At 34.6% G+C, this 27,296-nt stretch overlaps 2 protein-coding genes across 6 annotated transcripts in view; one reads left to right on the top strand and one right to left on the bottom strand.

Moving 5' to 3' along the window:
* LOC123677582 overlaps positions 1–14,232 on the bottom strand; it is a 34,195-nt gene extending 19,963 nt beyond the window's left edge. Inside the window, exon 1 of one of the 2 annotated variants that reach the window (XM_045614192.1) lies at positions 14,152–14,232. The gene's annotated coding sequence lies outside the window, so the exon portion shown is untranslated. Of the gene's footprint in view, positions 1–12,376; positions 12,494–14,151 lie in introns of those variants that run through there. The other variant, XM_045614191.1, reaches the window with a different exon arrangement.
* LOC123677581 (anoctamin-10) overlaps positions 13,307–27,296 on the top strand; it is an 89,655-nt gene continuing 75,665 nt past the window's right edge. The window contains exons 1-5 of one of the 4 annotated variants that reach the window (XM_045614187.1): positions 13,307–13,690; positions 15,250–15,456; positions 19,263–19,486; positions 21,472–21,761; positions 22,658–22,755. In XM_045614187.1, the coding sequence (XP_045470143.1) occupies positions 15,300–15,456; positions 19,263–19,486; positions 21,472–21,761; positions 22,658–22,755 (769 nt within the window). In that variant the 5' untranslated portion in view covers positions 13,307–13,690; positions 15,250–15,299. Of the gene's footprint in view, positions 13,691–14,516; positions 14,616–15,247; positions 15,457–17,790; positions 17,975–19,262; positions 19,487–21,471; positions 21,762–22,657; positions 22,756–27,296 lie in introns of those variants that run through there. The other 3 variants (XM_045614188.1, XM_045614190.1, XM_045614189.1) reach the window with 3 other exon arrangements.

Consider the following 27,296-nt stretch of genomic DNA (forward strand, 5'->3'; position numbering starts at 1 on the left):
ATACAGGTTGACAATTCAAAACTATTTTCTGGCCAAATAAACAATGATTATGAAAGTTGTTTTCTGTACAATAAAATATTCCGGAAATATTTGCAAAAGACAATTTTTTTTTTTAATTTCGACACCCTGTATCTCGAAACTGGTGCATTTTAGAGGATGAGTTGGTTTTTTATTCATATTTTTGGACGAGCTTTCACAACCTGAAGTCTTGAGCATAAAGGTATTATGAAACATCCTTTCTTTTTGAGGTTTTGAAATTTGAAATTCATTTATAATGGAAGCTTCTTGATATAAAGAAGCCAAATATTTGATTTTGTTGCCTAAAAACTGATCTTCTTTGATGAATATGCTTTTTATTGTGTCTGCAACATTATATTGTTTGATAAGGAGTGAAAACGTAAGTTCTAATGGCATGTTCTTGTTTGGGGATCACATAATTGTGTATAGATATACAGGGTGATTCAAAATTCAGTATCAAGATTTCAGAGGCGTATTTTTCAGGTCAAAATAAATTTTTTTTTTATAAACATGTGTCCGCAAACCCTTCGTTACCGAACTACAGGGCGTTAAAGTTTCAAGCGTTAATAAGTTCTTTCTTCATAGCTCTTCCAGTTTTTGAGATATTGAAGTCAAATTTGAAATAGAGGCTCGTAAGGTTTCTTATTTTCAATTAATCTACAAGAACATTTGCAACTTAGATCACAAAACAAATACGTAGAGCCTTTCGTTTTCATTGTGATAATACGTTTATATCTTTAGTTGAATATTTCAATTAAATGTAGCGAATTCCAAGGAATGATTTCACTGTTTTCTTGGTAAAGAACTCACATGCGTAAAAATTACGAGGCACAAAAATTAATGAACAAAATATAGAATTAATTTCATTTGTTCCACCAGCGGTCTACTGCGAGAAAGTTTAAGGGGCTAAAAAGGGCTCTCTGAAAAAATACCTCCCTGTAGCTTGTTACAATCACTCGGCATAGTGAATGAGGTAAACCCTAACACCTAACCTATATTTCAAAATTGATCTTAATATCTTAAAAACTGAAAGAGCTATGACGAAAAAACTACAAAAAATTAAAACTTATATAGTTCGGTAACGATGCGTTTGCGGCCACATGTACATGGAAAAAAGTATCATTTTGTCCTGAAAAATATTCCCCTGAAAAAATCCATATTACTGAATTTTGAATCACTCAAACGCTCTCGGCTAACGTAACTTCTTTTCTCATTTTTTGGATATCAAGTATCGTGTTCTTAAAATCAGAAATTCCTAGAAATTTCCATCTTCACTGTATTATGTGGGCCACCCTGAGTCTATATACACAAAATATGAACAATAAATTTTTTGATGGACCCCATTTTCATGCATTGTGAAGTGAAGAATAGGGGTGTGACTTTCATTTTAACGGCAAATTATGTTTTTGCAAATCCACATCAGGACAGCGCGAAACGTTTCAGACTTGGCCCCAGTGCCTTCAAACTATAAGCAATCAACGTCTTTTGTGATGATTGATTTCTGTTAATATCAACTGCGACTGTATTTTTCGCAAAACGATCACCTCTCAACAGTTCGCTCAGCGATACAATCTGTTTCCTCTCCATCACTGATGAGAAACACTTCATTATTTATGTTAACTAAAACTGAAAGTGATTGTGAAAAGAAATGATGCTTTCATCGAGCTACATTATTCTACATTATGTAGATCATTCCCTTCCCGGGACAAAGCTGCCCTTATCAGTATTCGCGCGTTAATCTGGCTCACATTTTCGAAGTGCTTTTTCAGGCACTGACGAAAAATCTCATCGCCTAATGGGGATGTTTCATCCCTGATCTGATTATAATAGGATTCTTGCCAGAGGACCCAGTCATCTCGATTATGGTACCTAATTTATCGCTTTTAAACGCAGTTTATACGATGGAGTTCATGTTAATGTTTAACCTTCATTTCAAAGAAATTTTTATTTGGATAAAATTTTATAATAATCAACGGTAAATTTACAATTATTTTAGGTAGTACCTACCTCCAAAATTCATCACAAAATCCATTACAGATTGGCACATTTCCTGAAAAGTTTTTATCAGTCCTTACTTGATGGGAATTCATCCTCGAAAATGATAAAACTAACATAATACCTACGAATATTTTGATGTATACGACAATTGTTTTTCCCACACTGTGTTTTTATCTGGATTTTTCATATTTGGACTGACTTTTTATAAAAAAGAGCTTGTAGACCAACTTATATAGTTAACAAAATTTGAAAGTTGACTGAAAAATCCATTGAAACTAAAAAAACCTAATAAACTTTACAGGTATGTTGGACATTTGCCTCATAGTATTTCCAAACTATCCGAATATATTCAATAATGAAAATGAGTTTACAATCTGTTCGTTCATTCAAAAGAATAGACAATTTTTTTCAATAGAAGGCTTGAGTTATCTGTATCTCGCCTTCACACCGAGTTCCATTAGAATATTAAATGGCATTTCATACAATAAAGACTCTTCTGACAATTTTGTGATTAGTTGACTCAGTTTAGTTTGAGCGTCGGTCTGATCATACCTTTATTACACTATTGCAATGATAAAATACACTAAATTTTATAGTTTTTCATCAATAAGGCCGAAAATGCAAGCCAAACAGCTGCAAATGTAAATAGTGTTTATGGTCCTGATTCTGTAGGAGGGAATCATGCGCAATTTTGGTTTCGTTGATTCCGTTCCGGTAATTTCGATGTCAAAGATGCACCATGCATTGGGAGGCCAATTGTCAATAAAACCATTGTACATTATTGAATCCGATCGTTATGTAAGCACTTCGATTGCCCAAGAAAAAAAAATAGCTCAAAAAACCGTTTGGAACCATTAACATAAAGCTGGTCCCACAAAGAAGCTTTTGATGTATGGGTATCACACGATTTAACTTAAAATAACCTTATGGACCGAATTTCCATCTGAGAATCGCTGCTGAATCGCAACAAAATCGAACCGTTTTGAAGTGGTTGGTGACTGGTGATGAACAAAGGATCACTAACGATAACGTCCAGCGAAAACGGTAGTGGTCAAAACGCAGTGAGCCGACAGAAACGGTAGTCAAGCTAGGATTGACGGCCAGGAAGTTTTTGCTGTAAGTTTGGTGGGATTGACAGGGGATTATCTACTATGAGCTGCTTGCCTAAGGCACAACTTTGAATTATCAACAATTGAACCGTCTTAAAGAAGCAATCGTCCAGAAGCTACTAGCTTTGGCCAATGGGAGTGCTGTTTTTGTCCATGGCGAACAATTTTGCTGGTGAAAAATTCGCGTCAACAGAGGCTTATGAACATCGCTGTCTAAATTTTTTGCCAATAGGGATGAGGGAGGCATAATGATATCTTCAAAATGGCAAAAGTTATCGCACAAAACGGTGCATATTAGACCTAAATCGAATAATTTTAACTATGGTAATTAAAGACTTGTTTTTCATTCAAAATTAATGGTTTTTTTTTAATACACCCTATATGTGTGGTCTCCAAAGGCTCTATTTGACGAATGAATTAACTGGAGCTGATGACTTCATGCCAATGCTTTCTTCGTATTTCTCATCTTTTTATATCACAATGAATAATATTTATCATTCATTGGTTTTCCAATGGAAATGATACAAAAAAAAATTGAAGAAAATATAAATTATTCAGTCAGACATTAATTTTTCCATTATGCTTTTCAAATTTCCACACGATTTCTTCAGTACATTCTGGAAACCCACTTTTTCACAAAAATTTGGCTGTATTTCATCAAGAGTACGTTCAATGTTGGTTTTATTGCTCAATTGTAATTGAATTATCAGCTTAAACTTGTGACCCAACAGCACTCCAAAGGAGAAATACATTAAGTGCTAAACCACACGCCTTCAAAATTATCTATGTTGTTATTTTAGAAAAATTTAATTGCTTCAAACTTGGGTTTTCTCCTAAACTTGCTGCTATCAGATCAATAAAACTACTCTAGTGTGCGTCCATTTCTTTGTCGTACTGGTACTCGTGTTTACAAAAAAAAAACTTACATTTTTGTCCACAATACGACGAATAGTCTATTAGCTGAATAATGTCATCCATGAATTCTTCTCGAATTTTGTTCAGTATTCTCAATCTGGCAGTGATTTTAATGAGATAATTTAACGATTTCTCTATATATATTGTTGAAACTTCCTATGATCAAATGACGTAACTCACTGACCACGCATGACCACATGACATGACAAAATAATACACAGTATAGCCATTAGAACCATTTCTAATTGTATATTTTTTATGAAATCCCGTTATTCGAAATCATCTCAGACGACAACCACAATGATCCCTGTCCTCTGAAATCCACACCATCCCATCTCAGCTAGGGCGTGGTGCCCCATCAGCCAATTCAACTCCGATTTCTGGATACCTATCCCCGCTAGTCTGGCTCAATTATGCAGAACTGGGAAACTGCATAACGATAATGGCTTTTATCACAGAGATGGGTGATGCATCACAAGATTTCCTAATTGCAAGAGAGCTACCAAATTGCATGTCGTAAATCATGTATCCTTGGTCTCTGTGTGTGGTACCTGATGCTGAGGTAACTGATGTGCTTTGGCGTGATATATCGCTTGGAATTACCGTAAATGGGGTATGACTGTGCCGATCTAAATAATTGAGAATCATCATACGGTAGTTTGGGCATGAAGGCAGCTGACAACCGCGTTTACCACGCTCGAATTAAATATTATAGATAATCCGGTTTATAGGGTGGATGTCGTGGTAGGCCAAGGTTTTGATGGTTACGAACTGGATTCTGACTGGTTTGTCGAATCTATATAATTTCCTATATTTTATGCTGAAACTAGAGGTGTGTCTCAAAAGCTGTCGGTCGAAGAACAAATTTGAGAAAAAGCCTGATTTGCTGTTGTTTTTATTATATGATTTGTTTTTATGTCTTCGTTGTTAGTTATTTCATCAAGATATGTTGTTCTGCTGATGCAATCCTTCAAAAATCCAGCAAAATTCTGAGGAAATTGAAGGTATCTTTCTCTACATTGTGCTTGAATTTTATATAATTTCTCTGGTCTGGTAACACGATCTACCTAAGAGTTTTTATTCAAATTGAAATTTTTATTAACTCTTCTATAAACAAAATTTGAACTCGCTCAGATCCCACGAAGTTAAAATTTCGGATATTCGCTTATAATATCACAAGAGCTAAGACTATATTCGATTTTACACCGATTCACTAGACATAGTGACTCGAGCTGCGCTCTCGTAATGTTTCGCGAACTAAATCGAGTGAAGAGGTTCATATAATCGAAATAAAGGGTGTTTTTTTAGAGCTATAGAACTTTAAATTGCAATAAAACAACGATGGATAATTCGATTGACATGAATTTTATTTATCCGCAAGATAATCTTGTGGCATTACATTTTAAATATGATTTATGGCATTTGACCGCCACAGCTGGCTCGGATGTAATCCAATCTGGACGTCCAATTTTCGATGACTTTTCCAACATTTGTTGCCGTATATCCGCAATAACACGGCGAATGTTGTCTTCCAAATGGTCAAGGGTTTGTGGCTTATCCGCATACACCAATGAATTTACATAGTCCCACAGAAAGTATTCTAACGGTGTTAAATCACAAGATCTTGGAGGCCAATTCACAGGTCCAAAACGTGAAATTAGGCGGTCACCAAACGTGTCTTTCAATAAATCGATTGTGGCACGAGCTGTGTGACATGTTGCGCCGTCTTGTTGGAACCACAGCGCCTGGACAACATGGTTGTTCAATTCAGGAATGAAAAAGTTAGTAATCATCACCGATCACCAATGACTGTAACGTTCTGGTCATCATCGTTTTTGAAGAAGTACGGACCAATGATTCCACCAGCACATAAACCGCACCAAACAGTCAGTTTTTCTGGATGTAACGGTGTTTCGACATACACTTGAGGATTAGCTTCACTCCAAATGCGGCAGTTCCGTTTGTTAACGTAGCCATTCAACCAGAAGTGCGCTTCATCACTAAACAGAATAAAATGGACATAGTGCGCGATACGTATTCCGCACAGAACCATTATTTTCGGAATAAAATTGCACTTTTTGCAAGCGTTGTTCAGGCGTGAATGATTATGAATTGCTAAACCAAACTGAGAATAAATCACTTGACAGCTGTTAAATCGGTCGCCATCTCGAACAGAAATGCCAACTCAAAGTTATATACCTCGAAAAAAAACACCTGTTATATTGTCTATGATCGAGTTGGTATTTGTTACGATTGTAGTTATATAATCGGAAATTTACGGATTCTTTTGGTTCATCACAACATGAGTTATAAAAACTCAATATTTCTGTGATGACAGATCGACAATGAAAATTTTTTATAGTTACCCAAGAAAACTTAGAACCATTAAACTATTGAAGTGAATAGATATTTCAAATATAAATAATAACTATCTGAAATGTATCAATATGTAACACTTATGAATGGAATGAGAAATCAAATTAAATTGAATAATTTGCTATCATATTGCCAAGATAACGAGGAGCTTAAAAAAAAAACTGAGTGTCTGAGGAACTCTCAACAACTGCATTTCATCATGTGATTCTAATAAACGTTTACAAACATAAACAATAATAATTCCTGGGATTCAGATACATGGAATTCTCGAATTATTTCAAGTCTACGATTAAAATACTTTTTCACAATTATTTTTAGAAGAAGTATTTTAATCGTAGTCTCTGCAACACTGTTATGATCGGATATTTATTGATATGGAAATCACAATACACCAGCTCCAAAATCATATTTTATCAACTTGGCTCGTTTTGAGTCCTATCAAGTCGTATGTCATGATGTATGTTTGTCTGTACCTCCGTGAACACTATAGTCAAAAAAAGAAGTAGAATCCTAAGAGGGAGTACCACCAAGTGGCTTTCCGCGTATCAGTCAATTATTAGATAACCAATAATTTTCCCTATTGCGCTCCTGCGATGATCAAAGACCAAACTTTGTACGGTGTACGAAATTGTACATTCACCTTATATTCTTTCTCTTTACGAAGCATATAAGTAGAGGGAGCATCATATGTCGGCCGATTATTTTTTCAAATTTCAATTTCAAAATTATAGTTTTACCTCTTTCATAGGTTTTCCTCAGAAATATTTTAAAAATATATCAGTGCTTTGTACATCGAACATATCATCAATTGTTTTGGGAGAAAAAATATGTTACAAACGCAAATTAAAAATACTGTCATTCTACAATGTACATTATTGTTTGAAAAAATCATGATGAAACTACATTAAAATCGATGGTTGTAAGAGAAAAAATCTATAATTTGGTTTTGAACTGAGCAGTCAAGTGGTGGTTTTCACTCTTAAGAATTTAATACGCTGCCGAAGCCACATATGAACGAAATGTTTTCTAGAAGTTCCCCATCTCAGATGTATTCTCCATAACCTTCTGTAAATATCATAAAGAAATGATTGGCGTTAAAAAAAATTGAGTTGATGAAATATGGGACATCGAACATATCATCAATTGTTTTGGGAGAAAAAATATGTTACAAACGCAAATTAAAAATACTGTCATTCTACAATGTACATTATTGTTTGAAAAAATCATGATGAAACTACATTAAAATCGATGGTTGTAAGAGAAAAAATCTATAATTTGGTTTTGAACTGAGCAGTCAAGTGGTGGTTTTCACTCTTAAGAATTTAATACGCTGCCGAAGCCACATATGAACGAAATGTTTTCTAGAAGTTCCCCATCTCAGATGTATTCTCCATAACCTTCTGTAAATATCATAAAGAAATGATTGGCGTTAAAAAAAATTGAGTTGATGAAATATGGGATTGGGGCAAGATTACGGCAATTTCGAAATCAATAAATTTCCGATCATAACGATGTTGGAGCTATTACGTCTCGAAAAAGTTTTCTCAAGTATTGCGAGAATTCCGAGTATTTCAATCCCAGGAATTATTATTGTTTATGTAAGAAATGTTTACCAAAACCACATGATGAAATGCAGTTGTTTAGATTTTCTGATCTTTATAAGACGATATTTTAATGATGAAAAAGGAAATCAGAAAAGCGCTCCTACCGTCATGCGCCAATTGAGCCTGTGGGTACCACAAAACAATATATCTTGTCTATAACCAATTTTTTATTGTTATAATGGTTGAACCGAGTAATATTCTTCTAAATCTCATTTGCGTTCAGTATGCCTTTCAATCATGGCAGATACATGCTTCAACAACCTTTATAAATTGTTTAATTGTATCATCAGTGCTTCGAGGAAATTTCATAAACGTCATTATTCAATTAATTGACCCACTATTCTTCGTAATGGAAACAAATTTGAGAGTGAATTCTTTCTACACGTTTTGGTATCAGCCAGTATAAAAATTTCATATTTATGGGTTTCACGTCGTTTTCAACAATTGAATCTAGTGAAGCTCATTTTTGATGAATTTTAAAAATTTCTGAATGTTGTTGACTCAAATATATTTCCATGATTAAATAACATAACCTACTAAACACAATTGACATAAGACATGGCAAAAAATAATACAGTGTAGTCATTATAACAATTTGTAATTGTATTATCCTATTGTAAAACAGGGTGTAAATTGAAGGCTAAGACAAAAATGAGAAATTCCTTCAATAATTTTTAGAATAAACATGGGCCCGAAAAAGGCTTTATTTTCGCGATACAGGCTGTTTCCTGTAATCCTATTTTTTGTGTAATTATACGAATTGATCGAATTTTTATGAATCATTGCTTCCTATCGGGGAAATAAGCAGCAACACTAATGATTAATTTATTCATCGCAGCGTTCTGATTGGATTTTTATGGTAATTTGAATTTTCTCGTGGATTTCGAGTGAATTGTTTGACTTAAAAACGTGTGCAGAACTTCAAGAACCAAAAAACTCAGTATTAGATCACAGCTCTTTTCAAACTACCAGTGGTCCCCTTAAAAAAGTTCTGTAGGAAAAAGAGAGCACTGTTCCAGAAAATATATGACCCTGTAGATTTGCAGTCGAAATTAGCATATCACGTGATGTGATCTCTGAATAGGAGGAACTATGCCAAATTTCAGTTGAATAATTATATTGTGTTTTGCAGATGCAATGAGAAAAAAACTTGTAATAATAAAAAATTGTATTCGGGCTTCCTCTTCTTGAAATTATCCGGAGAATCTCTCATTTTCATTTGTACCTCTAATTTAGGAACTTGTATATAAAATGATATCGATGACTATACTTATTCAAATTCAAGTTTGTTACATTCAATGAATGCATATTCCACCTTTCCGATAAATTAATGTAACCTCACATTATCAAATTACATTTAGTGAGCATTAATATTATGTTTCAGATTACAGTTTTTCATGTAATTGAAAAACATGAGGTAGAGCTATTTCCAGCTATTTTCTGCTTCTGACCCAGAGTCAATGCTATCCTAGAATCTTCATTATGATCCCTGTTATTGTTAACACATTCCGTGCATGGACAAAAAATAAAATTGGCATCGTTTTTTCCCCACCTCAAAGCCCATTTAAACCAACTCTACCCATCAACACCGTAACAATACCCTCACGTTCGCATTTAACTCCAATATCAGCCATCTCGTCCTGTTATACCATTTCTTAAGGACAAAGCCTGCCACACCATTCTCCGTTACGGTACAACCCGTTTCAAAATTTCACCCCGTTTCTATTTCCATCAATGCTCTATACGAAATCCACTTGCAGAGAAGTACATTACGCTCCCGTTTTTGTATCACGATTCGTGTGTAGTTATTTTTTGTTTGTTTTTAGAAACCCGGGGTTTCGTAGAATTGTTGCTCCGTGCACTGCGCGTTGCCATTAATGTAGTTTTGATGTGTGTACAAACATTCCAGGTGAGGTTCCTGCTGCGATGTCTGCCGGCGAGCCCGGAGCTGTTTCAGGAATTGGTAGTAACTGTGGGGATAATGTGGAATAACATATGAACGTCTGGGATGAGCGTGGAATCAAAAAAACTCTACAAATTCTGAGGGAAAACTGTTTCGAGATACTTTTGAACATTATCTAGTTATTTTCTGAAAAAGTAACTGAAATAGTCATTTCAGTTACTTGATTTGATTCGAAATACTTTCGAACATTACCTCGTTATTTTCTGAGTAAGTAACTGAAATAGTCATTTCAGTTACTTGAATTGATTCAAAATACTTTCGAAATTATCTAGTTATATATCAGGCCAATTGAAAAGTCCCCGATCTGATGCACAGATGGAAGTGCTAGTATTAAATCCATATGATTTTCAGTACCAACCTTCAAACGATACGTGTCGAAATTTGACAGTAGTCCGACCATTAGTTTGTGAGATATTGCGTTGTTAGTCTATCTACTTAAGTTATTTGAATAATGATGAAAAAAAGGATTTCATGCGCCAGTCAGCTGGCAAGGTTATGGCATCCGTATTTTAGGATGCGCAAGGTATAATATTCATTGATTACATCCAAGAGGGCCAGACCATCAACAGCGAATATAATATAGCGTTATTGGATCATTTGAAAAACAGCCCCATTTGAAGAAAAAAAGATGCTGTTTCATCAAGACAATGCGCCGTGTCACAAATCAATGAAAACAATGGTAAATTTGCATGAATTGGGCTTCGAATTGCTTCTGCATCCATTTCATTCGCCAGCGACTTTTTCCTGTTCTCAGACCTCAAAACAATGCTCGCTGCAAAGGAATTTAGCGCCCATGAAGAAGTAATCGCCGAAACTGAAGCCTATTTTGAAGCGAAAGACAAATCGTACTACAAAAATGGTAACGAGACTTTTCAATTGGCCTGTTAGGTGTAGAACTATGCTTCTGCCGTTTTACAATAGATAGCTGTAGCGGTAAGTGGAAGTCGAAATAAATAATTCGTAGATGTCATACAATGAGCTTGGATATTTGTAAACATATAACGCCAACGAAATATTAGTCGATTTTTGTGTGCATCACAAAGTTCTCGAATGAACATGTCAGCTTACGAGCCAAACTCTCGTTATTTGTTGGAGGTTTTAATTTTCCACTCTAATATGAAGAAATCTGCGGCTGAGGCTCATCGAATGCTCTCAAATACCTATGATGAGGATGCTATTAGTGGAAAAACGTGGCTTGAGTGACCAGCACTTCCTTCCTTATGAAGAAGTAAAAATTGGATCGATTCTTGGATCGCTTCAAAAGATGACCAGTTTTTCAACTCGAGATTCGTACCCTTCCCGAAAGATGGCAGAAAGTAATGGCCAGCGATGAACAATACTTTGATTCATAAAACCAAAATCTCAGCTGGCAAGCTTATGACATCCGTATTCCGTATTTTCATACGTGTATAGTAGATTGCGTCAACACTGAAAATTAGATAACATTATTGGATCAATCGAGTGCGAAAATTTTCGAAAAGCTCCTAAAATGCAAAAGAAATCAATTTTGTTTCACCAAGATGCTTCTTATCACAAATCGATTGAAACATTGGTCAAATTAAACAATCTGCTCTTCCAACTTCTTGAAAACTTAACTTATTCTCCAGATCTGGCCTCCAAAGACCTCAAAAGAATGCTTCAAAGAAAGAAATTTGGGTCTAACGAAGAAGTGATTGCCAATTATGGAGGTGGAAAAGTTCTAACAAACTGAAATTTGCAACAAATTTTCGTACAGAAATTCATTGAAGGATCGATTTCACTTTCCCTAAGAGTCGATTTCTCTGAGTCTAGTAATCAGTTCCCACTGAAATTTGTTGATGAAGTTCAACGACTAACTTGATTTTTCAAGAATGCAACTATTTTAACTCTCACATAAAAAAAAATTATCAAATTCTGATCTGATAACCCCTCGAATCGCAGAATGATTTTTTTCGAATTTTTCCGGTCATTTGCATAGAAGATGAAAATTATGCCGAAATGCAATAAGTTAGATACAAGAAGGAACGAATTTTCATGCGTTTTTTTTTGTTTCTTCGAAAAATTTTTCCGAAAAAATGATAAATAACAATATGTTAAGGGTATCAAATAATATTTTCATGGTGTGATAGACCAGAAAGTTTTGACTGCAGATTTCCGTTTAGCTTCGTACAAATATCACAGGAGTATGAATTTTAACGAACTGTATCAGCTCCTGACTTCATTTCAGTGCTTTTCTCATTTTTGGAATACAAAGTTTAAGATTCACATATTCACAACATAAATAGTCCAAGAACTTATGTGACGAGAAGTTTTCAAGAAATCTCTACCTAGTGAACGCAGTTCGAATCGAAAACCGAAATATTCCAAGGAAAGACTTCGTTGATTTCAAATTTTGAGAAAAAAATTCCACATACCTAGTATCGATTTTCAACTGTACAACTATTAATTATTCACTGTTATTTGTTGTTATTTGAAATTAAACTGAATGAAGAACCGTGTTCATTTTGTTTATATGATGCGATATGAAGGGTTTTCCAAAGAACAGAATTTATCGTATTCATTATAAATAAATATGTGGTGTCTCCCAACTTTCAGTTCCACACTTCAAATTGCGATACGATAAAATATTTGTTGTTATACTTTTTTCGTTCTTCTAGGTCTTCCTGAGACCTAACAAGAAGAGGTCAATGCCTGAGTTTGAGCGTTTATCTTTTGTCAATCTGACTGATAAAATGGTATCTTCAACTGAGAAATTTTGTTTCCTGATGGATTCGAATCGCAAAAACCATAGGATAGGAAGTTATTTTATCTTACAGCTTACAATATATTATTCATCAAGATCAAAGGGTATTGAGGACTTCACCGCGAAACTTATAATTAATAATTAATTAATATAGCATTCCTATTCTGTAATTGAGTGATTGTAAAAATAAATAAATAAAGAACAACTAATTGGGTTCCATAAACATTTTTTGATGATACAACACATTACGATATATCGATTATTGTAGAATCCCCGATTTGGCATTCAATTGGGTATTGGATATTACATTTAATAGCGATAATTACTGAGAATTTCCTTTTATAGAATTCTTCGAAAAGAACAAAACGATAAGCGTTCAAATTGAATCCATAACAATCATATCCTCCTCACAGATGAGTTCTGGATAATAATCAGAATAGTACAAAAGATTTTTCCCATAACACATCTTTCTTTTTTGTTGGATATTTAGCTTGCAAGTCTCTCCTGGGTAGTAAGGGTAAAAAGTATTTCACGGCTAGCACCAGATCTGAAATCTTCCATAGTTTACAATATCAACAAAAAAAATTCAATTTGAATTTACCTCGGATACAAACAAAACAGAAGACAGCGAACAGAATGAAAAAGTAGACTGAGATAAAAGTCAGCCACGTTTTAACTGAGAACAATTCTTCCACTAACAACATTCTCAAGCGCAATAATACAAAAATTTTACAACATTTTGACTTTTCTAATGATGGTCTATGTCAATGTTTGAAATTTTGTCACTCAGAAATGGTACTGAACATTCAATGTCACCTGAAATAAACGCAACTTTGTCTGCTCTCTTTTTGAAGGTGCAATTATGTTCCAATGAAGATGAAAAAGTATAAGAATCCTGACAAATTTTGAAATTTATTGATCACTCAGTTCTTCACAAGAAATTCTCGTATAATTTTGATATTCGGAGGATACCCTTCATTTTTAGGTGAGTTTTATATTCATCTGTAGTTTATTTGTGAAATTATCCCAGATCTTTCGAATTTATACCTAATGACAACATCATCAGTGGCAATCACTTTAATGTTTAAAAATTCAACATGAAACTCTGAATCATCATTCAGATGGAAAACATCAAAAATGCGAAAATCCTGTTACCTTTGTAGGTATCTACCTACAATTGAATTATATATAATATTCTTTTCGATGATAAATTTGTTAGTTTATATAATTAGTTTTTTTGGCATTAAAAAAGTAGGTATATCAAAACTCTGTTATCGAAAACTATCAACGTATGAACTATTATATGTATTTCCAAAACTTAACAAGTAGAGGTATATTCTTGGGAATAATATCAAAAATTAAATTTATAATTCAAAGTGAGTTGTTAAATATTAATATAATATCACATTTCAATTGGATTGTTTCCGTTGAATGAATTTAGCTCACCTGCAGTATTGGGAACTATACTTCGATGACTTAGGTGCAAGAAACAAATGTGTAACTTTCGTTAGTTTCAACTAGAATAAATCAAAAACTGATCAAAATTAGTTTTAAATACAAATTCAAAATATTTTTTTAGTTGGCTCTGCCATCTAGTTTCAAGAGAAACTAATTAGTTCTAGTGAACATATTTCAGAAGAAATCTGTTCTGCATGAATGGATTGTTCTGCCACCTAGTAGAAGCTTCAGCAAGTAGAGAATCGCTCAGAAGAATTCTGTTCGGCTCATTTGACGATCCATGTATAAAAAAGTTTTCTACTCGCAACTATGTAAGCTTCTAAATCTAGGTAATAGATGGCGCATACAGGTTCATTAAAATTTTAATTCGTATATGTGTTGTATAATGTGGTGATTCTTATTACTAGTGACAAGTTTTCATTGGCAGCTATAGATATGTTGACGTATTTCAGGTATATTTTTTCATTCAGAGGGATAATGATGAATTAACACACTGATTTATTGGCATTGCTTACTCGTTTTAAAATTGATTTTCATCTTTAAGAATGTATTTCTCCTCTTCTATCTGTGGAATTAACCTATTCAACTTAACCTCAATGCATCACCAAAACAAACCTAGACTGCTCAGCTTAAACATTGGTAATATCCTTGATTAGAAGCAATATAGTCAGTAGGTAGTATTTGATTCCTGGCGTTTCTGCACTATCTGATTTTGACTTAGGGATCAATCATGCTTATTTATGTAACTGTAACGAATCATGAATAAACTTTATTATTATTAGATATTAATTGTTTCTTTCATAAATTTTTGAAAGAAAAATTTTCCATTGTTATAACAATGGGAGCCAGATCTCTTTAATCTAAGTAATTTAAATACCTACAAATCACTATTCCAGCGAAATTTTCATCCTATTCGTTTTCCACCTTACTCCTCGCTCACTACTATGATAGGCATCTTCTCAGGTTGTAAATTTACTATGAAAGGCTTCCAACTGACGAAAAAGGTTCTGAAGATGCTTACCGTGGTACTAAGCCAAACGTCAGTTAATGGCATTAGACTCCTTATAACGTTATTACTTTTTGAAGATATTCCTGAAGAAAATTCCTGAAAATCCCCGAATATTCCCATCCCAATCATGATTGAAATGTGCCAGAGCTTCCCCAAACGCACCACATCTGTTTGTTCCCATCTGAACTACTCTGATGAAGATCAGGAAGACTATGTTCACACTGAAGATAAATCTTACATCCAGTTGTTATGGAACGTACACAGAAGTATCGAAAAGATACGAGGTAAGGAAAGAGAATACATAGGAAATAAAGCGATTTCCAATAAGAGTTTCATTCTAATATCAAAAACACGAGTATATTTTGAGATCAATGGATGATTATTTCATTGTAATGAGGAAGGTAAGTGTTCCAATTCGCACATTTATAGCTCCACCTTTGTCCTCGATAACTTCACGAATTTCATCTTTGAGATCTGGAATCGATTGTTGATCACGTGACCCCAATTAAAAAAGTCTAAAGATGATATCGGTGGCCCATTGTGATCCCCTCTTCAAGAAATAACAATACCAGGAGATTTTTCGTGCAAAATTGCTACTGTTTCGTTGTGTTGTACGGCACGTAGCATCGTCCAGATTTTTGAATGCCTCAAGTTTTATTCAGAATACTGTGTTATGTCGTCTGTGGAATTCCTAATTCTCAAGGTCGACAAACCTGAGTTTTCGTCAATAGTAGGGGCTAACGCAGCAACATTATGAGTTGTTCTCGATTCTTCACATCTAAAGGACCCCGCACGTTTAGTATGGGAAATGGCTTTCCGTGAATTTGGCAATATAATAATGAGAGTAACATTCATAATAATAATAACAATAATGATAATAAACAAAAAACAATTTAAAATTATATTAGCAATCGCAAGAAATCTAATATAATTTTAAATTGTTTTTTGTTTATTATCATTATTATTATTATGAATGTTACTCTCATTATTATATTGTTTTTGATTGATCTACTCATTCATTTTGCCAACAATCATATTATTAGATTGTATTCATTCGTATGTGTGAAGTTCAAAAAGTTCATAGAAAAAAAAAATATTATCAAGAATTCGTGGGTTAATATCGGATGTTCCATTCATAGTTTGCTTCCAACACTTGGACTTCTATAATCTACTAGGATAGTACTATATTGTATCAAAACTGCAGACATTTTCACGGATTCGTTTGTCTGTGAGATGCTATCATCAATTTCGAGACATTCTGAGGAAAATGTCTTGGCACCCCATTGTCAGATTATCGAGATTTGTGAGAAACAAATCACATATCATATGTAAATGACATCAATAGTGATCACAATTGTTATCCCTGAGGATATATGATTATGATTTCCCATTTTCTCCCATAAGAGCTCGCGATGCCTGGTTATGAACATTTCGGCTAACATATTTGATATTATTGGACATCAGATATATGAGGATTCAGTTATAATGGTCTCTCTTAAAAAAATCTCACAATATGTCGTTTCTCAGTCATGTAAATTATTCCGGCGTCATCTTGTGGCATGAAAAGATGTATGGAAGATCTTGGATTTTGTATCTCATTTCATAGCCAATGTGGAGCAGTGTATAAAAAATTATCGATGGCGGTGCCTAATATAACCAAGGAAGATCATTTCTCAGTCGGGTTCTGGCCGCCGAACATCCAAATTCCATCAAAACCAGAAATGAGAGCTCTCCGATTGATGAGCAAAAACCCCGAAAATTGCAAAAATCCATTTTCAAAGCTCCATATCTAGAAAACTGTCCATTTTTGAGCTTTGTGGCTAAGGACTTTTCTGATCAGTTCATCAAGAACTACAACATATCAAAAATTCACGGAAAGCCATTCCCTATACTAAACGTGCGGGGTCCTTTGTCCAACAGCTCAAATTTTCAGTTTCAATATTGCCAGCCGAGAAGGTGCTTCACCATGACCCGAAAGTGCTTTAGTTTTGCGAACTGAGACAACAAAATATTGACCACTCTTGTAAAGAGCTTCAACGATTCCAGTGCGTTCTTTTCATTTTTACTAATGGCATAGTTCTTATTTGTCAAATGTCAAAAGATGATATCTTCAGAGGAAACAGCTACCCGAAATGAAACATGTTATTGGAAAACCCTTCAATCATCAAATCAAACCAGAGGCGTTATTCAAATCCGGGCAATAATATTGATTATTCTTTCTGCGCTACCACAATAGTCAGACAATAGTCTGTCGTCGTGTCTGTCGTCCTTTTGTTTTGCATAGTCCCACAAGTATTTCATTTCCTAATTTGAGTAACGTATTTGAGTAACGTATTTGAAAAATTGACACATCACAAAATGTTTTCAATTCGAAAAATATTCAGTACTTTTCACCTCGATGAAACACGTGTTTTTCTTCGAACGGACCGCACTGTATATTCCGCAAATATTATTATTTACTCTCCTCTTTAGATCGCTTGTCATCAATTCTTATCACTTTCCAATAGACCTCTAAAAAATTCATTCGATGCCTAGATCATCAGAGACCACATCTGATATCGCTGTGAGTGATAAATACCTACATATATTTTAAATTTAGCTATCATCCCGTTCATTCGAAAACTGACATCACGCTGTTATGACATCGTATATTGGCACTGAACTCAATTGTTTCTCGTACGTGCCGAGTCTGTTTATTTTTTCGAAGCTGAAACTTGCCGGGCATCGATTGCTGAAAGCTGATAGAAGGAAACTTGAAGAACGTTTCCCAATTAAACTATGAGCTATCTGGTCCAGACAGTGGTGAGTTTCAATTTGCCCAGGACTTATTTATGAGAACAGACAGGGAAGAGTTGTTGTTTTTCTGGCTTTCTGAAACAATCTGCTACACTTCTTAGATATATTGTTTTTGTTTTTATATTTTATTATATTTCGTTGTGGTTGAATTATGACTGTGATTTATTAAAGTGTGTATAATCTTTCTTTGGTTGCCTGCACAAGCATTTCAATTTGATGGTATGTGTATAAGTTCTTTCTGCTGAAAACTCTTGGTAGTGGTCTCAGAGTAATGAACATAGATAGAGGGAGCATATGTCATTTGTAGTTAGCAAATTTGTCCCAACATGAACAATTAAATTTGACATGAAGCGCGCGGAAATGAAAACATATCAGTGATATGATATTTCAATCAATTCGCGAGTTTCTCAAAGAAGAACAGACTTCTTATGTCCCATAGTGAATCAAATTCTCAAAATATAGTGAAATAAATACCAGATTATCAATAAATATATCAGAAATTCAGAAAACAAACTTCAAGCGCGCCAAAAGACGTGAAACAACCGATGACACTAGGAGAGCAAAAGTTGCTAAACCTAGGATTTCAGCATGTAGATAAAGAAAAATAAATATTCTGCTTTTTATGAATTCAAAAATTAGGAAAAATATCTGATTCCAAATATCCAAATTTGCATATTCAATCGGGAATCACTCAAATAAATATTTTTCATTCAATATAATATACATTCATAATGATATAGTAAAATTGTGGATTTCAAAATATATCACAATCCGACAACGTATTCTAACCATGTTGGGCACATGGCGTATACTTCCTCTTTCTATGGTAGTACTCTATGGTAGTGATATATATCTTCCCAAATTTTCGACTCTGGTGTCAGCTCATTTATATTAGTAGTTTCATTTCCACTTGGACTTTCGTGAGCACTTATTTAGATCAGTTGGTTTCGATATATTTAATCCTAATTTTCTCCTTAATGAGAGTTTTCATTTCGCTTCGGAGCAAATAACTTAATAATATTCGATAGTAAATACTCAGAATTCAGCTGATCTAGATCGAATCTTTCCGAACACGCCTACTGATACCATCCTTTCCTCAAAGCGATGTTGAAGATGAAATTGTTCAAATCTCGAAAACAAAGAGTTTTTGAGCCCATGTGTTTTCTTTATATTATCCATGGAATCTTTCATTTTCATTTATACCATGTAATACAATTTATGGAAGGAAACCTTTTCATATTTGCATGTGAAATTTTGTGATGCTCAGAACGAAGTAATTTAGAAATATCTCCAGGTGAAATGAGTCGAACGGATTTCTCGGTGGAGGATGAAAGAGTGGCAGCCAACGAGATGGACGACGAGGACGATGAAAAACTCCCACCCACGTACATAGTGGTGACTGTGTCGAAAGAAATTCCCGTCATAACACTAGCGTGGATTATAAAGAAGATAAGGGGTAATAAGAGGGATGGAGGAGCGGAGTTGGTATTGCTGCAGCAGCCTCGTTCTCCCAAAGAGGTGAGTTGGCCAATTTTTCACAGAATAAATAAAACTGATGGGTGTTTCATGAATAACTGCAGATAAGTAAGATAAGTAGATAACTACATACTTTCAGTACGATTACAGGAGAATATGGATGGTCTGATCAGTGTTGAAACATGTAGATACTGAGTAGATTTGTTCATGAGAAAATGGTGTTTAATGTATTTTGAACTTTCAACTGGTAAGAAACCTGAATGCTTCCATAGATTTTCGAAAAACACATTTTTCTCAAGAACATAACAGGCCAACTGAAAAGTCCCCGGTCTACCATAGTAAAACACACTTTTTTGGCAAACCTCCATTTATTATTCAGCATAGTTGCCTTCGAGGGCTATACAGCGATTATAGTGATCTTCTAACTTTTCGATAACATTTTTGTCGTACGATTTGTCTTTCGCTTCAAAATAGGCCTCAGTTTCGGCGATTACATCTTCATTGGCGCTAAATTTCATTACAGAAAGCATCTTTCAGGGTCTGAGAACAGGAAAAAGTCAACCTGATCTGCCGATTACGGTGGATGCTGAAGGAATTCATGCAATTTTGTCATTGTTTTCATTGATTTGTGACACGTCGCATTGTCTTGATGAAACAACACCTTTTTTTTCTTCAAATGGAGCCATTTTTTAACGATTTCATTCTTTAAACGGTGCAATAACGATTTGATTTGATGGTCTGGCTCTTTTGAAGTTAATCAATGAATATTATACCTTGCGCATTCCAGAATACTGCTGCCATAACCTTGCCAGCTGATTGTTGTGTTTTTCCTCGCTTTAGGGATTCGGTTCATTGTGTGCAGTCCACTCAACTGACTGTCAATTGGACTCCGGAGTGAAATAATGGGGCCATGTTTCATCCATTGTCACAAATCGACGCAAAAATTCAGGTTGATTCAACTTAAACAGCTTCAAACACTGCTCAGAAAAACACGTTGTGAGCTCGCGCTTCACCCATTTTGCACACAGCTTTCTCACGAACAAGGATTCGTGAATGATATGATGAACACGTTCCGATTATATCTTCACAATATCCGCTATCTCGATCAACTCCACTTTACGGTCATTCAAAATTATTTTGTGAACTTTTTGATTTTTCCATCGGTGACAGCCTCCAATGCGTTCGCCTTCTTCGGTGCTCATTTCACCACGTTTAAAATTAAAGTATTGAAATCCGATATTTTTCCTAATTTTCGAATTTATAATAAGCAGAATATTTATTATTTTCTGTATCTAACTGCTGAAATTCAAGGTTTGTCACCTTTGGTCTTCTAGTGTCAACGGTTTTTCAAGGTCGTTTGGCGCGCTTCAAGTTTGTTTTCTGAATTTCTGATATATGTAGGTATTTATTTCAATATATTTCGAGTTAATATGAAACGTTGATTCACTATGGACATAAGAAGTGCGTTCTTTGTGGTGAAACTCGCGAATTGAATGACATATTGTATCACTGATGACAACTGATATGTTTTCATTTCCGCGCGCTCCATGTCGAATTTGATAGTTCATGTTGGGGACAAAATTTGCTTACTGAAAATGACATATTGCTCATCCGAAAAAAAGCTGTCACATCTCAAAAATCCTGAATGTTTAGATTCTTTCATGGAATTACTCTAAAATAGTTGAAGTTTTCACTGGGAAATCGTCACGTGAAAGATTGAATAACTAGCCGATAGATGGTGCATGTGTCACTTGCACGTGATGATTTTCCAGTGAAAACTTCAATTATTTCTGAAAGAATCTAGAAATTCCAGATTTTCGAGATGCTTGTATTTATGTTCATTACTCTGAGGGGCTGCAAAAAATAATTCAAAGGCAACGGCGATGCTACAATCATTCATAATAACCCTTTCTTCATACATGTTTCAACACTGATTCAACCTTACCCAATCATATTTCGTTTTAACCAAAATCATGCATAGTCATCCCCGAAACAACCCTAACATAAAATGTTCCTGAAATTCCCAGGACTACGTCCTGCACGTATCCGCAACCCGCGTCAAATTCCTGGAGGCCGCCGAGGAGATGGAGATGATGAAGGAGGACGGCCTGGGACAGATGCGTGAGTTCACGGTGAAGCAACTGGATGACTTCCTGCCCGCGGGGATGGGCGTCGAGGACCTCTTCACGGTCGCCGACCGGCAGACGATAGTCAGACACGAGCTGGAGAACATCAGGGCCCTGCCGGAGGACAACCACGTGCCTGGATTCCCCACGGTCACCCTCTACGAGGGCCAGAGCGTTTTTTCGGTCTGCAGGTAAGATTGAAGGTTCTCAATGGTGTTTTTTTTCGAGTCCCAGGTCTCAATGACCTAGAAACAAACCAATTTTGAGTTCTTTCAAGGCTTCAAGCTGAACGAAGCACTGATACATTCATTCCTAGTGAAAGTTCGGCATTCTTGAAAATCTGTACGGGTTGAAAACGGAATTTCATTGTAGAGAGTGAGTCTTGAAGTTGTACATTGAATGGATAGGTTCCTTTCATCAAATGTAATATTCTCCGCAATAACCATTTTTCCAGATTCGGGTCAGGTAAACAGTATTTAATGGCTTCAAAAAGGGAATGCACTCCTGTACTTTCAAAGTTTATGCCACCAAGATAACACAAATCTTAATCATTGTGAATATTGTAAAGTTCTACGAATTTCTTCATTTATCTTCCAAGAGTCTAAATAACACTTATCAAGCTGTTGCTTCGCTTGCACAAAATTTTTTCTCATCGAAAAACGGTGTTTCATCTGTATAGTATAGTATTTAAGTATTCTACGCTGTCCATTTTCATATATGGAATCATGGGTAGTCGCACACTGATGTTTTCATGGAATTTATGTTGTTGGTATATCTTTACATTGTTTTTTGGAATATAATTCACAAGCAATTGGGTTAATTTATTCCCCAAGCATCATTGAATTATTATCAATACACGAAACTCGTTTTTATCCAACAAATGTAGTGTCACCTAACCTTCAAAATCCCGATTCAGACCCCATAATTAGAAATTTTGAAACTCTTGAAACTTGCAAAAAGAAGAATTTGTATGGCTCTATGGTGTCATCTCTGCGCCAGGCCTGGGACTTTTTAAGGGTTGTGTTACTTGAATAAACGAATCTGAAATGAAGTTTCATTCCTCTTATTAAAATATTCTAATTTTCAGGAAGGAAAAAATCATTACCGATGTTTATCCACTACATGACAAAGAACACCTGAAAAAACTTGGACAGAAATGGTTCCTAACAAAAAAGCAACCTTTCGGTAAGTGAACTATTCATCTGTAACGCTCCCCAGACACTCGTAAATATGGATTGGAAAATTCTAAGCCATAGTCGTTATCAAATATTTAGTAATTGAATGGAAATTCATCTATTTGAATCAGGGATAATATGATCTGAGTAAAAATCGCACCGCTTCTCTTCCGAACAATTTTCTTCTTCACGTTTACCCTACTTGATACTCAATACACATATCCTCTAGATAATTCCCAATAATAACAGAAAAAAACATAATTCAACATTATTCTTTATCTATTTCTTTCGACCTTTTCTTCGACTATTTCCTTCAAAGAAATATGGACCAATTACTTCGACAGCATGAATTGCACACCGCACAGCGCCATCATAAGGATGTAATAGATTCTCAATAGTTTCGTTTGGATTTTCGTCACTCCAAATTATGCAGTTATATCACATAACCATTCCATAAAAATGAGCCCCATTACTTAATTAATTATTTTCAAGATGTTTCATAGCAAAATCAGAAAATAAACTAAGTTTATGGTGGTCTAATATTCAAATTTGTCTTCAAAACGACAGATGAATCGATTAACTGAATGAATGTCGTCCATGAATTCATCTCGAATTCATATCAGTATGAATTTACGATCATTCGTGAATATAAATAAATAAAATCAGTGAATGTCGTGATCCACTAAATAAAATCAGTGAATGTCGTATTCACTGATTTTATTATTTGTACAACTCTGCTTTCGCCGTTGTGCAATAGATGGCTGTGGCGGTAGGTGGTAGTCGAAATAATTAGATCGTAGCTGTCATACAATAAGCTTAGGTAATCGTAAACATAACACAATAGAAATATTAGTCGATTTGTGTGTCTGCATCATAAAGTTATTTTCGAGCCAAAATCTCGTCATTTGCAGGAGGTTTTAATTTTCTGCTTAAATATAGAGAAATCTACGGCAAAGGCTCATCAAATGAGAGAGTTTAAATATGGCGGACGAAGAAGATGTGTTGTCGGATGTCTCCGATAAAAATGATAGAGATTTACAATATTTTAAATGTTGTGCTACTAAAAACTGCAAATTTAAAGTGTGCATACAGTGTTTCGCGATATTCCATCAAGCCTGTGCGAAAAAGAACCCAAATTTGAAATATCTAACGGGAAATAAAGTGATTTGTTGCTACGGATCAAGTGAAACTAAGGAAAAACAAACTGAGGAGATGAAATCAGATAACAACGCAATGGAGATAATATATCTTAAGGAATTGCTGAAAGAATCAAGGGATAAGAATGAAATATTGAAGTTCAACAATTCTCTACTCATAGACAAAATTAAAAATCTTGAAAACATAAAAACAAAGGTAAACATCAATGAAAAAATACCATTAATAAGGTTAACAGAGGATGAGTCGAAAACGCAAACACCAAATACAGGAACAACAGAAACCTATACATATGCAAGAGCGACTAGATCAGCTACTGGACAACAGAGGGCTCCACAAGAAAACCTGCAAGCAAGAAAAATTTCGAATCATAGACCTTTGAATACGGAAACATCAATCGTAAATGAAAATGACAATCTAACCTCCAATTTTAATAATCAAAACACAACAAACATTATAAAGGGAACAGTACAAAACAACCGGAATGAAAGAGAAGAATTCACTGAAGTCAATCGTCGTAGAAATAATAGAATGAAATACCAAAGAAAAAACATAAAAAATCTGGGAACTGCTGAAGTTTCGGATGAAGCAAATAAAACTGGCTTCTCTGGAGGTGAACGGAAAGTGTGGCTATACGTCTATCGTGTGAAAAGAGTCGCAAATGAAACTCATATTAAGGATTATCTTTCGAAAAAACCTGGATTCCATGGAGATTCAATCACGGTCAAAGAAATTCCAAGTGACGAAAATCAACTGAAGCGATTCGTTGTTACGGCTCCTCTTGAAAAGAAGGATGAAATGTACAAACCGGAATTTTGGCCTAAATACGTTGCTGTGAAGCGGTTCGACTTTGAGCGTCATCGTCAATTTCTCAATGGACAAAGTGCACATTTTTTATGAAGAAAAAAACTCCAACGGTAACAACAAAAAGACAAAATACGAATATATCATCTAGCCTGATACTTCAAAACTTACAGTCAATTGCAAATTGTATAGATGAGGTAGGTGTCTTATTATCTGATAATGCAAACTGTGTTGCATTTGCAGTTACTGAGCACTGGCAAACGGAATATCAATTGAAGGCATATATTATCCCCAACTTTAAATTGGCAGCATATTTTTGTAGGGAAAAAAATGAACATGGTGGTGTTGGAATCTACATCAGAAATGGATTCGAATTCAATGTGAAATATGAAATCAATAAAATCTCTAAAAAGAAGGTATTTGAATGTGCAGGTGTTGAATGCAAGATTGGCATTGAGAACTATATCATCGTGAGTGTATATCGTTCGCCAATAAGAGAAAACTTAAACGAGTTTTACCAAAAGCTAGAGACATTACTAGAACTGTTAGTGAATGAGAAGAAAATCATCCTCATTGCTGGTGACTTCAATGTCGATCTAAAAGGCGATGCTGTGAATATTCACAGAATGAACCTGTTATTAAATGGATATTCATTTACTTTTCTAGTGAATGAGTACACAAGAATTGCTGATAAAAGTAAGTCATGTTTAGATAATGTTTTTACTAACTGTATTAACATAGATGAAGTGAATATTATGCAGACTAATATCTCTGACCATATGGGGGTCAAAATAAATTTCTCAACAAATACAAGACAAAATAAAATATATAAAAACATCAGATTATTCTCCGAAGAAAATAAAATTGCATTCAAAAAACAAATAGCAGAACAAGATTGGTCCAACATATATAACATCGCTGCAAGTGAAGTAGACGAACAATGGAATCTTTTTGTCAATACCTTCAAAATGCATTTTGAAGAATGCTTTCCACTCAAAAAAGCGTGTGTCACCGGAAAATCATCTAAATTTAAACCCGATCAGGAAATACTGGATTTCAAAAATAGATTGAGTATATTAGGGATTATTATGCATTATCATCCTGAACTAAAACCACTTTATAATAATACCAAGAAAAACTATCAAAAATTACTGGCAAAGAAGAGAACTGAAAAATATGAAATCAGTATATCCCAATCTGATGATAAAATGAAAACAATGTGGAATATTTTCAATGAAATTACGGGTAGAGATAAAGTAAATGACACTTTCATTAGTGGAAATCCTGAAAGAGTTGCTAACATGTTTAATGAATACCTAACAACAAATGTACCTATTTTGCCCGCAAACATATCATCATGTGATATCCCAAGAGCTTCACGATCGATATTTTTGACACCTGTTACACCTAAAGAAATAGAAGAACTGAATAAACAAATTAAAAATAAACATTCTAGTGGAGATGATGATATACCTATCAGTTTGATAAAATTTTGTATACAAAATTTAGCAGAAGTACTATGCTACATAATTAACAATTCCCTCACATATGGTATTTTTCCTAGTCAATTGAAGATATCTGTAATTACACCAATTTATAAAAAAGGTGATCGCGAGTCGCTTGGGAACTACAGACCCATCAGTGTACTACCAAGTTTCTCAAAATTTTTTGAAATGGCAATGTGCAACCGTCTAGTTAACTTTCTATTGGTGAACGATATACTAAATGATAACCAACATGGATATTTAAAAGGAAGATCGATAATGACAGCTACTATTCAATTCACTGAAAATATAATCAAATCGTTCGAAAATAATGATATACTTCTAGGAATATTTTTGGATCTATCAAAAGCGTTTGACTGCCTAAATCGACCACTTTTGTTGGCAAAAATCGAAGCTTATGGAATAAGGGGAACTGCTTTGAGATGGTTCGAATCATATCTGAATAATAGAAAGCAAAGGGTTAAAGTTATGAAGAACGGAAAAACTACAAAATCTGACATAAAACCCAATTATACCGGTGTACCTCAAGGAAGCATATTGGGCCCTATTTTGTTCATTTTGTTCACAAATGATATGAAACGAGCATTGATATCCGATTCGAGTCTTCTCACCAATTATGCAGATGATACAAATTTGTTGGTTGCTGGATCTACCTACCCAAACTTAATAAATGAAGCCAGTACTTCGTATGATCAAATCGAAAACTGGATTGAAAGGAATGGTCTTCTTTTGAGTCAGGAGAAAACTACCACTATTCTCTTTAGAACCAAACAACAGAATATCACAACACCATCTCAGATACAACTGTCAGATTTGAGTATCACACCTGAACATTGTACTAAATTTCTTGGTATGCAAATTGATGAACATCTAAACTGGAACAACCACATTATAAGTACAGGAAAAAAACTAAATTCAGTCAGCTATAGTATAAGAATAATTAGTAAATATTTAAATGAAAATTGTTTGAAAATTTTTTATTTCACTAATTTTGAAAGTGTAATGAGGTTCGGTTTGATTTTCTACGGATCGGATTCAGGAGTGTTGGAGATTTTCCGTATACAAAAGAGAGTCATAAGAACTATAT

The sequence above is a fragment of the Harmonia axyridis genome, chromosome 4 (assembly GCF_914767665.1).
Source record: "Harmonia axyridis chromosome 4, icHarAxyr1.1, whole genome shotgun sequence".
In the NCBI taxonomy this organism is placed as follows: Eukaryota; Metazoa; Arthropoda; class Insecta; order Coleoptera; family Coccinellidae; genus Harmonia; species Harmonia axyridis.